This window comes from Pagrus pagrus, assembly GCF_965226575.1.
Source record: "Pagrus pagrus genome assembly, contig: HAP1_SCAFFOLD_37, whole genome shotgun sequence".
NCBI classification, from domain to species: Eukaryota; Metazoa; Chordata; class Actinopteri; order Spariformes; family Sparidae; genus Pagrus; species Pagrus pagrus.
The window spans coordinates 26,214-38,799 of NW_028175426.1; the positions used below are offsets into that span (position 1 = coordinate 26,214).

The 12,586-nt window shown below is 39.7% G+C and overlaps 1 protein-coding gene across 2 annotated transcripts; it reads left to right on the forward strand.

Annotated features, from left to right (window-relative positions):
* The first annotated feature begins 82 nt into the window (after positions 1-82).
* LOC311253720 (microtubule-associated protein RP/EB family member 3-like) lies at positions 83-6,598 on the forward strand. Of its 2 annotated transcripts, none has more exons than XM_084384205.1 (7): positions 83-214; positions 2,287-2,414; positions 2,720-2,865; positions 2,998-3,190; positions 4,149-4,291; positions 4,387-4,539; positions 5,149-6,598. In XM_084384205.1, exons 2-7 carry the CDS (start codon positions 2,294-2,296, stop codon positions 5,215-5,217), a joined length of 825 nt encoding a protein of 274 aa, XP_084240331.1. In that variant the 5' UTR covers positions 83-214; positions 2,287-2,293; the 3' UTR covers positions 5,218-6,598. The 2 variants fall into 2 exon arrangements, with proteins under 2 accessions (XP_084240331.1, XP_084240332.1); XM_084384206.1 differs by having other exon boundaries at positions 2,998-3,154.
* The last annotated feature ends 5,988 nt before the right edge of the window (positions 6,599-12,586 follow it).

The window sequence follows — 12,586 nt, forward strand, 5'->3', positions numbered from 1 at the left end:
AGCTGGAACAGGCCAAAGTCCTATTTATAATGAACCTTTAACAGCATGGAGTCGGGCGCATGCGCGGTGGGAGCTGGATTGTTGCAGCCCCAGACAGGGCGGCCCGTTACCAAGCAAGCACTGCACCGCGCAGGGTCTGACAACGACGACAGCAGCGGGCATTGACATAAGGAATACAGCCAGCGTGATAACAACACAGACTCTCCTGAATACAGTGAGTATCGTGAAGAATCCTTTCACCCGCTTCCTGTTGTTTGTTCCTCCTTTTTGTGCGTGCGTTTGCGGGGGGAGCGGTGTTTTATTCCCACGCAGGGAGGATATTTCCCGTGCACTGACAGTCCTGAGGTATTCCGGGAGGCCTGTAGAGGGGGCCGCTGGTGGAGCAGCAGCCAGCGTTGCGGCTTTTTTTTTTTTTTTTTTTTACCCAAAAGGCACCCAGCAAACGGCCACATTTATTGTTCTCAGCTCGGGCTTGGAAATGTCAGTCCCCCCCCGCCCCCCCCGCCCATTTGTCCTCGCTAGACTCCGGGCTTTGCGCCCTGGATTTTGCTGCAGTCATTACCGGAGCTTTCTCACAGGCCTGGCACATTTTTTTGGAGAATAGATCTGCTTTTTCTTCTCATGCACCGCTCTCGATACGATCATTTATCGGAAATAAACACACACTGCAGTGTATGCGCCTGCCGCAGCTGGCCCCTGCGTGGATTCGTCTCACTAACATGACGTATTGTTTGTTATTTGGTTGTAAGTTATAATCATGTAATTGTTGGCTAGCCAAGCCCCCATGGGAGCCCGCTGCTGGTGTAGCGCACGCTGCTGAGGGTGCATGCACAATATTATTATTAGTGGTACCATCACCAGAAATCACCGCTTACGCTGGCTGCTGCTGCAGGGACGCGTGATTCAGTTGTTACTAGAAAATGTGGTGACATGCTGTAATTTCTCCCAGAGTCGAGAGTGATCTCTTAACTATCATCGTTTCACAGTTTAAAAGTCTAAAGTGGGTGTCAAGGTGTTACAGGCCGTGTTTCTGACGTGACACCGCTGGAAGGGGTTTAGCAAGGCAGGCAAAGTGAGCACGGAGGATGGTGAGGGCTGGTGCTGCCAGATGTGTAAAGCTGCTCACAAACATCAGGATATTTCTGTTTAATCTAGGGGGGATTATGCGCACAACACATGTGTAGATTAAAACTGAAACTGTAAAGATGCATCTCAGGCCACTGTGTTTACAGTCCCAAATCGAGGGTATTTCGCTCGGTGTCAGTGGGTTTACGGGCCCTGCCTTGCACAGCTGCAATGCTTTCTGACCCAGCCAAAAATCTCCACTTCCAGAACACTCCAGAAAGTACAGCGATCCTCCCAACACACTGACAGATATTTTTAACAGTTTGCATAGATAACAGTAGGGTTGAAATTAGTACTACCATAGTACATCCCCCATTAACAATTAGATCAAGAAATGGGTTAATTGAAATAAGTCAAATAAAGCAGGTCCATGATTAAATCTAGAGCTGAAACTATTAAAGCCCAACTGATACTCAGTCTTTGGGGCTGATGCCGATACCGATGTTAATATTGTACTGAGTAAAGGAATTCAGATAGTGATATATCGGCTGATATATACACACCCATACGCAAATATAATATATGTACATATGGAATTCCAATATACGATATATGTGTACAAATCATATATGAAACAATTTCAAATATTGACTTACATGTCCAGCCCATACAAACATGGCATGTATGTCACATATAAAATGATTTATACATATGACACATGTATTTGTATAAATGTGTAATATATACAAACCGAACATATATACAAGGCATAATATGCACATCACTATGAAATAGTCATCATACTGTAGCTAGACTTTAGGAAGTTGTAACAGATATTTTTACAGACTGATATAGGATCAGTAGATTGATCAGTATTGACATAATCCTTACTTGTAGCTCTAAATAAGTATTTCAGTTCAAGTCCATGAAGGTTGGGTCAAGCTTACATGGTGGGCAGCTTGGTTCAGTATGGGGTTGGATCTTGACAGATTGAGAAGGGCCCCACTTGATTATAGGATTAGAGCAACTTGTGTATATCTGTTTACATACAGTGGCCAATCAAAGACACGTGAAGTAATCAGTTTGAAATATTGTGATTTGTTTTAGGTTGTTCTTTGCCCCGTGACCCAACTGTCAACCAAAGTCCATTTAAAGTTTGTGAGATTCAGCTAACAGACAAACTGATCGACTGACTCCCTCTTCCTCTGTTGTTGGTTGCAGGTAGGGGATGGCAGTGAATGTGTACGCAACATCTGTGTCCATTGACAACCTCAGCCGACATGACATGCTGGCATGGGTCAACGATTCTTTGCATCTCACCTACACTAAGATTGAGCAGCTCTGTTCAGGTAAGGCTAAAGTTGTAATTAAAAACAGACTTAATCTTTGGACAAATGTACAATGCTGTGAGAGGCAGAACATGTAGACACATTTAAAACACAACAATCTCTGAAACAACAATAGCCTAAGATCATCTGTAGCGGCCATCATCAGTATCATCACAATCCAAATTATGGTAGTATACTGCACATCCCCTATGTATCCATGTATTTTACATCCACAGGTCCATGTATTTCCCCAGATGGTTCATGATCAGTTTTGCTCAGCAGAACAAGACATCGAAAACTAATTGTTGTGTGTTTGTGTTTTCCAGGAGCGGCATATTGCCAGTTCATGGACATGTTGTTTCCAGGTTGTATCCTTCTGAAGAAGGTCAAATTTCAAGCCAAGCTGGAGCACGAATTTATACACAACTTCAAAGTTCTTCAGGCAGCCTTCAAAAGGATGAGTGTCGACAAAGTCAGAACACTTTTATCATCATTTTTGATCATATTGAAGACGATTTGTTGATAATTTTCCTACGTTTGTATTGTGTAACAGTGGCATAAACTGCGTGTTAAATCACAGCATTTTCCTGTTTCCACCCTCCAGATTATTCCTGTAGAAAAGCTCGTAAAAGGGAAGTTCCAGGACAACTTTGAATTTGTGCAGTGGTTCAAGAAGTTCTTCGACGCCAACTACGACGGCAAGGAGTACGACCCTTTACTAGCCAGACAGGGCCAGGACGTGGCCCCCGCCCCCAACCCAGGTGATCACTTTATCCACAAACCAAAGAGAAATCCAGGTAAACCACACAGTTTTGCCTTTGCTGCACGGTCTTCCTGAGCTTTGGATGGCTCGAAAGCGCTCCCTGCAAGCAAGTGGTGTGAGCAGCACGATTCACAGAATGACTGCTGTCCTCTTAGATCCATCTCACTGCCCGGCACTCACAAGCAACATGATGGCACTGTGTAGGTATGACTGAGTCACTGCTGGGATAATCACCACAGTGACTATTGGGATGCAGCATTCATGGGGTTGAAAAAACCAAAACATGCAACTCCAGTTGTTATTTGCTTTCCCAATTCTAATTGATCATGGTCAGTGATGCCAGAAGTCCTGCATCAAGCAGCTGATGCAACAGCTCCATCTCTCTCTAAAAGCTGGGCTGATAAGAAAAGAGAGTTTTTTTTTTCATTTTACTAACAAGAGTAATGTCAGCTTGAACAGCCTTGCTATGTCTCTGTGAAAGCTTTTTGCTTGAAAATCATGGCAAACAACCTAATTTGACTTGTAGTGTGTCATAAGCCTGGTTAAGCAGTGTGGTTGTTAATGGGCAGACTGCATTTTAAAACAACAGCATTTTGTTGGCATGTTTTGAGTTGATCTGAAACACCTCTGCTGAAGCACTTATAGAGGTTTGGCAGGACGCAGATGTTTTTGTCTTAAAAGATTTTGACTTAAATCAGTTTGACTTTGAGGCCTCTTAAAGTAATTGTCAAGCTTTTATTCATAATTCGGATTTTTAAAATCTGGCAATCCAAATTTGTGTCTTTTAAAGCAGTTCTGTTGTAAAAAAAACAATTTGAAATCCTTTCACAAAAATGGCATACCAAAGGCACAACATTATGCTATAAGCTGATAGCATCAGCTCTCTATAATGTGCTATATCCATCGCCACAATGCTACACAGCCAATATTAATGCAGCCAATCCCTTTTAACTCAAATAAAAAACATGTCTGAACATCTCTGACCGCTCCAGGACCACAGAGGACATCTCCAACAGTTCCCAAAAACATGCCAACACCACAGCGGGTCCAACACAACGTTCCAGTTATGAGGAAGAATCCATCTTTGTCTAGAAACGGTGGCAGCGATGCCGAGATCATGGAGCTAAATCAACAGGTAGAGTTGCCTGGAGATGAAGGACAACTATACTCTGAACCCACACCATCTATGTTTTTGTGCATGGTCGCTCACTGTTTTCTTTCCTGTCCAAGTTGATGGAGCTGAAGTTGACTGTAGACGGACTAGAGAAGGAGAGAGACTTCTACTTCAGCAAACTACGGGACATTGAGCTGATCTGCCAGGAACACGAGAGTGAAAACAACCCCATCCTCAGCAAGATAATTGACATTCTCTACGCAACAGAGGTATCTTCCCATAATCAGCAACAAATACATGCTGCACTACACAGTTTCAGTCAAGATTCAAGAGAGACTACAGAGAGTCAAAGTGAAATCTCAACCTCTTTGCTCTTAAATAAACCTGATTCAAACATTTTTAATTAGACAAATTACTATTAATCTGCCTTGGGAAATAACCCTTCTCAACAGTATGTTGTTTGGCTTGTTCCATATGTTTAGATTAGAATAATGTTTTTTTTGGGCCCATTTGAGTGGTACTGTATATCCAGCTGCAGCTGTAGCACGAACGTGAATGAAGAATGTTTACGAAGTTGACGGAAGTTGAACTTGTGAATATGGCTTTGTGGGCTGGTCGGGTAACAGAAGTGACCAAAAACTAAAATACTGACACGAGGCTCCGTAGTCTGAACAAAGTTTTGTTCCATTCTGTCAAGACTATTTCACTTCCAGGCCACTCAATGAAATAGCTTATGATAGTTATGTATAAATACATTTTTAGCAGTTAGGCTTGCAGGGTAAGAAATTGCAAGGAGTAAGAGAAGCGAGTGGAACAGTGGAAAATGTTATCGTGAATAGAAAATAACTTGATTAATACCTTATTTTGTGTGTTTTTAGGAAGGCTTTGCGCCTCCAGAGGATGAAGACCTCGATGAACAAGCTCACCTGGACCAGGATGAATACTGAACCCTTCATCTCCCTCCACCCTGACATCTCCATCTCCATCTCCATCTCCATCTTCCCTTTCCTTTTCTTTTTGCCCTCATTTGTTTTCTACTCTGCACGCTCTATAAATACTCCACCATTATCCCTGCTCTCAGTCTGTCTTTTCCTTTCTTCCTCATATGTATATCTGTTCTTAACCTCCCCCCATCCGCCCTCTGGCCGTCTTCATACTATACACACACACAACTACTCTGCATCATCATCTGCTGCTCCTCCCTGCCTACACAACAGTAATGTACCACATATCCCAGTTATTTCAGCATGAGTAACACAGAACCAAGACTGGCATGGAGGTTATTATGGAAAACAGTGAATTTTAAGTCTGTAAATATTACCGACATTGTGATTTCTGAGAGGACAATGTCTTTGCTCATTATGGAGTTATTTATTTGCCTTTGGTGCGCTGTAATACTTTCTATTAGAGCACAGAACAACGCTGCTCCGATTTGCCATCAGGACACTCCCTGAGCGACTAAAACTGTAACTAAAGTGACTTTTTAATAGTAATTTCTTATTTATTTAACTTATATTTCCTTTAGATTAACTATCTGTAGCAAAATTGGTGCAAAACCTACTGTACATGAGTTGAAAGCTGAGGCCATGTTTGTTTTTTGAGTTGTGGTTTGTGCTTGAGTCAGCATCAAGCTTTTAGTTTTTTGTTATGGTGGGTTCATGGCATGTAGAAACGCTGAAGGAAATTCTTTGGTGTAATGACTCAAGGCGTGTGATCAGTGCTCTGCGATTATTCGTTATTGATCAGCAACATATCTGAGCATGAGAATGTTACACATTGACTGTGAATGAGTGATATTTTGTATATGTATGTATTTTTGTGTGGAGATTTTTGTCCGATGTCGCACGATCCTGGTAAACTGCAGTCGTGTCTTTGAGGCCGACATGAAGACGCCTATAAGTTTAAAAGTTAGAGGTGGAAAGCCACCTACAGACTGACAACGTGGTTAGAGATTGTAGCAGTTCTAATGCTTTATTATAAAATATAAGGGACCCTGACACAGAATTAATACAAACACATTTCCACATGACAGCTTTAATCATGTGTTTCTTGCTGATCTTGTGTTTACACTTTTAATTTGCTGTTCTGGGTTGCCCAGGGTGTATGAGTTGAAGTTTGGAAGAAAGCCGGTATAAACAAATCTGCGACCAGTCGACTGGTCATCATCAGCATCCAGTTACACCAAGGAAGTCTCCCAGTCCTTCCCCAGCTATTTTTATTTTGCAAACTGGCTGTCGTCTGCTCTGGAACTTGCATTCATCGACCATGTAAACATCAACAGAACACTCATCTTTTGAGTTTTGAATAAATAAACAGTTGTGAAATAAATGGTTGTGGTTCATTTGGGTGAGAATGGATTTGTGATGCAAGAATGTTTGCAAGCTCACACGAGCAACATGTGTGAAATTTAGCCTACAACTTATACATTTTTTAAAACATTTTGTTTTTAATTTACTATATCTTGAGAGGGACAAAAGATGAGTAGGATGAACCTGAGATCTCCTTTTGTGTGCAGGTGAGAGTTTTAATGGGTGTGTTCCCATCACTGCAGTGTTGTAAAAAGTACCAAAAGGTTCTTGAATAAAAGTAAAGATATTGTGTTAAAATATTACTTTGGTAAAAGTAAAAGTTACCCATACCTATAGTACTTGAGTAAAAGTCTTAAAGTATCTGATATGAAATGTACTGAAGTATCAAAATTGTTAGTATGCCTGTCTACTATTTAATTTCAAAATGTGGTAATTTGGCTGTGATGCATAATGCAAGCTGCAAAGTAACACTACAGTAGCTAAAGTTATCGAATAACTTTAGTGGAGTAAAAGTTACAATATTTGCTCCTGAAAGGTAGTGGAGTTGTATAAAGTAGCAGAAAATTTAAATGCAATATAGTAGCGACAAGAACGTAAACAAAGATCAACCATTCACATGTTATGTTTATAAATGCCATGTAGCAATATGTTGCTAACGGGGGATTAGCTCAAATGGTAGAGCGCTCGCTTAGCATGCGAGAGGTAGCGGGATCGATGCCCGCATCCTCCAATACCTGTTTTTTTTTTTTTTACCAGACACTGTTTCAACCACTAAATAAATATGAAACGTATATAATTTTATAATAGTATAATGGATATGATGAAAACTAACATTGATTAATAAATATTCCCATGGTGAGTCATAATTATGAGAGAAATAGGCCTAGTGTAGTTATGAGATATAAAAAAAACAGCAAAGTACTTTTTAATATTTGATTCTACATTTGATATTAACTTAAGTGACACGTTTTTCTGTTTATTTACTGTCTAAAACCGTAAAAGTTTACGTTAAATGACAGAGTAATTCACTACTTACCAAATCACTATCACAGACGAATTGTCAGACAGGGAATGATCGCGAGATCAGCGGCAGAACAAGGAGGGACGTGATTGGTTAAAAGTAAGCCCACAGGACGAACGTGATTGGCTGATTTGGGCTTACTTTGGGCTTACTTTGGGCTTACTTTGGCGGACAAGGCAGGATGCAGTAAACGCAAAGCGAGAGGTAGCGGGATCGATGCCCGCATCCTCCAATACCTCGTTTCTTATCCAGACACTGTTTCAACCACTAAATAAATATGAAATGTAGGCCATATAATTTTATAATAGTATAATGGATATGATGAAAACTAACATTGATTAATAAATATTCCCATGGTGAGTCATAATTATGAGAGAAATAGTGTAGTTATGAGATATAAAAAAAACAGCAAAGTTGTGGGGAAATAATTAAATTAATGACATAAAAAGTGATAATTACGAGATAAAAAGTCAAAAGTTATTAGATAAAATAGTTGAATTTATGAGATGACACTTATAAGTATGGGTTAAATTCATACTTATTAAACAAAAATCGAAATTGAGATACAAAAGTCATCATTTGACTTTCTAACTGACAACTCTCTGACTCTATTCTGACTGTTATAATTAAAAAGATTTTCTAATTCCTTTTCAATGCTGCGCCTTCTGGTATGCACGACATCAGTATTCATACAATCCTGGATACAACCCTGCATGCAAGGAAATGTGCCACCTTAAAAGATGTCGGTAGTCTTTGTGAATTGATTGATAATTGTTAAACATAACGTGACCGTGTGCGTGCATGCCAGCGACCATCGCATGCGCGCATGCACGCACGCATGAGCTCATCTTAGGAGGAGAGCCTTCAACAAAAAAAACAGCATTTCTAAAGTGCGTCACAGAGTTTATACAAAAATATCAAGCATACTGTCCTATCAGTCCTATTCAATATATTATAAAGTCTCGCTGTGATCCATAACGCGTCAAAAGTTAATCTCTTTTGCACAGAATATTAACCTACCAGTCCCAACCGGAGCCTCAGTGTTAATACAGAGATGGCTGAATATATAACCTGCAGTCCCATTTAATACCAGCAGATGGCACCACAGCACCGTATATGATGGGATCTTCTCTGAGGGAGCCTGTGAAAGTTATAGATATCTATGAAAGTTTGCGAATAGGCCTACTATGAAGCACCCTTCAAACATAACACAACATATAGCCCCTAGAAAAGAGGTCTCCTTCAAAATCGATCACTTGATATCACAAAAGCGAAACTACGGAGGGGGATTAGCTCAAATGGTAGAGCGCTCGCTTAGCATGCGAGAGGTAGCGGGATCGATGCCCGCATCCTCCAATACCTCTTTTCTTAACCAGACACTGTTTCAACCACTAAATAAATATGAAATGTATATAATTTTATAATAGTACAATGGATATGATGAAAACTAACACTGATTAATAAATATTCCCATGGTGAGTCATAATTATGAGAGACATAGTGTGGTTATGAGATATAAAAAAAACAGCAAAGTTGTGGGGAAATAATTAAATTAATGACATAAAAAGTGATAATTACGAGATAAAAAGTCAAAAGTTATTAGATAAAATAGTTGAATTTATGAGATGACAGTTATAAGTATGGGTTAAATTCATAATTATTAAACAAAAACCGAAATTGAGATACAAAAGTCATCATTTGAATTTCTAACTCACAACTCTCTGACTCTTACTCTGACTCTGTTAAAATTAAAAAGATTTTCTAATTCCTTTTCAATGCTGCGCCTTCTGGTATGCACGACATCAGTATTCATACAATCCTGGCTACAACCCTGCATGCAAGGAAATGTTCCACCTTAAAAGATGTCGGTAGTCTTTGTGAATTGATTGATAATTGTTAAACATAACGTGACCGTGTGCGTGCATGCCAGCGACCATCGCATACGCGCATGCACGCACGCATGAGCTCATCTTAGGAGGAGAGCCTTCAACGAAAACAGCATTTCTAAAGTGCGTCACAGAGTTTATACAAAAATATCAAGCATACTGTCCCATCAGTCCTATTCAATATATTATAAAGTCTCGCTGTGATCCATAACGCGTCAAAAGTTAATCTCTTTTGCACAGAATATTAACCTACCAGTCCCAACCGGAGCCTCAGTGTTAATACAGAGCTGGCTGAATATATAACCTGCAGTCCCATTTAATACCAGCAGATGGCACCACAGCACCGTATATGATGGGATCTTCTCTGAGGGAGCCTGTGAAAGTTATAGATATCTATGAAAGTTTGCGAAAAGGCCTACTATGAAGCACCCTTCAAACATAACACAACATATAGCCCCTAGAAAAGAGGTCTCCTTCAAAATCGATCACTTGATATCACAAAAAAGACACTACGGAGGGGGATTAGCTCAAATGGTAGAGACCAGACCCGGTGTTTGTGAGGGTCTTTGCCTCCTCCGAGTGCGCCATCAGCAGCCTGGTTGAGGTGGCTGACTGGCGACGAAAAACTGGGTACGCATACATTATCTGAATGAAAAAAGAAAAGACTGTTAGCTCTAGTTATCTGAAAGATACCTGTATATGGGTCAAAGATGAGGCACAACATTTTAGTGTCCCCACTTGATAAATCACATAAAATTATAATATGTGAATACTGTATATCATTCGGTACAACACTGAAAATGTGACATTGCAGTAATTTTCGCAAACAAACAAGATTAGCAATTAATTGTGATTTAGTGTACATATTTTCTTAATCTGAGTTTATTGGTATACATCACATAAATTATGGTAGGCTACAATCTCTTGTCCTACATAACGTTACATACAGTTTATCGTTCATATGGACGGGAATACAGTTTATTGTCCATACGGGCGTATTGTACCGTCCATATTGATTAATGAACTATTAATAAATCATTGCTCTTAACACACCTGTGCCTTCAACCGACTCAGTTAATCGGTGTGATTATGGTGAAGTTACCTGTCCCGTTACCGGCCATTTTGTACCACTATTCAAACACTGACGTTACTCAGCGGCTATTTTTCTAACTTTACTTTTTAATATTTGATTCTACATTTGATATTAACTTAAGTGACACGTTTTTCTGTTTATTTACTGTCTAAAACCGTAAAAGTTTACGTTAAATAACAGAGTAATTCACTACTTACCAAATCACTATCACAGACGAATTGTCAGAGAAGGAATGATCGAGAGATCGGCGGCAGAACAAGGAGGGACGTGATTGGTTAAAAGTAAGCCCACAGGACGAACGTGATTGGCTGATTTGGGCTTACTTTGGGCTTACTTTGGCGGACAAGGCAGGATGCAGTAAGCGCAAAGCGAGAGGTAGCGGGATCGATGCCCGCATCCTCCAAATGAACCTTTAGTCGCACTTTTGTGTCAAACTTAGCAAAACCATGTCATCCTCTCAATTTCATCGCCAATTGTACCCTAGACATGGTGTCTGCAGAAGGATAGTAGGTAAAGTAATACTGACAAAACAGTATGATGCCAAAGATTTTTAATTCCAGAATAATGCCAAAGGTACAGAAATTGATACCTCCTTCATGTACAACTTTATTTGACTACTTGTTGACTACTTCCCAGTTTTTCCCATCACAGCAATGCATATAACTCAAATTAGCCTACCAAAACAAACAGCATTTTTGTAAAAAATACCGGCTAAAATATATATTTTTTTCTATAAAAGAAGACTGAAAAGTCTTAAATTTGTCAATAAATAACTTGTTATGTTTAAGACCCAGTGAAAGCAGCTGTCACTGGGCGACGCTGGAGAGCTTTACAGCCATATGTGTGAACAGATGACGTTAAGATTATAAATGTTTGTAGTCGCCACTTTATTCACAAATTCAAAAGACAGACAAATACTGCACACTGATGAGATCACAATAAATCAGCACAAAGGTGACAGTCTTGCAACAGCAACAGCAACAACCACAATAATTATAATAAATAATAATGATAATAATAATTTAAGCAAGATAAAACATCATTGTGAAATAATAACAAATTTTCACCACTACATTGCAGTAATGGATTTTAGTGATTACACGTCAATATGAGAATGAGCTTGCCGTATTGAGTACTGTAGCAACATTTATAATCTACAACTTGATGGTGTATTCTGTCAAGTGGCAAAACTCTTTCAAGAACACAATACAAACTTACAAGTGAAACAATTTCTCTGTGTGTGAAACAGTAAATTCCAGCAGATATCTCAGGCCCCCAACATTTTCTTCACCATGTATCCAGGCATATTGTAGAGGAAAAGACCCAAGATGGCCAGCAGCAGGAGAGCAGTGACAATCTTGATGGTCAGCCACCTGTACTGGTCACATATCAGGTGTTTCGCAGCTTTGAATGGGATGAGGAACCAGAGGAGGGCGATGTCTGGACGGCTGGTGGAGCACAGAGACAAAAAGTGTGTTAGAAATTTTATCGCAAATGAAATATCCACTGGTTCTGTTTCAAAGTACTTATACCCGATATAATAATCCCCTTTTTTCAAGGGTTACAAATTGTAAGGACTTTTCTTAGACTCTTCTGTTTTTTTCATGCATTTCTGTAAATAAGGGGGATACATTTTGATTATTTTACTAATATGGGGGATACATTTTGGCCACTTTGCTAACAAGGGGGATACATTTTGGTTATTTGCTAACAAGGGGGATACATTTTTGGCCATTTTGCTAACAAGGGGGATACATTTTTGTTATTTTGCTAACAAGGGGGATACATTCTGATTATTTTACTAATAAGGGGGATACATTTTGGCCATTTTGCTAATATGGGGGATACATGTTGGATATTTGCTAACAAGGGGGATACATTTTGGCCATTTTGCTAATAAGGGGGATGCATTTTGGTTATTTTGCTAACAAGAGGGGTACATTTTGACCATTTTGCTAACAAGGGGGATACATTTTGGTCACTCTGCTAGCAAGAAGGGGGTTAATT

Coding starts and splice junctions, on each gene's coding strand:
- LOC311253720 (XM_084384205.1), top strand. CDS start 2,294: ATGGCAGTGAATGTGTACGCAACATCTGTGTCCATTGACAACCTCAGC. Junction 2,866..2,997: donor AAAGGATGAGTGTCGACAAA/GTCAGAACACTT, acceptor TCCACCCTCCAG/ATTATTCCTGTAGAAAAGCT. Junction 4,540..5,148: donor ACATTCTCTACGCAACAGAG/GTATCTTCCCAT, acceptor GTGTGTTTTTAG/GAAGGCTTTGCGCCTCCAGA.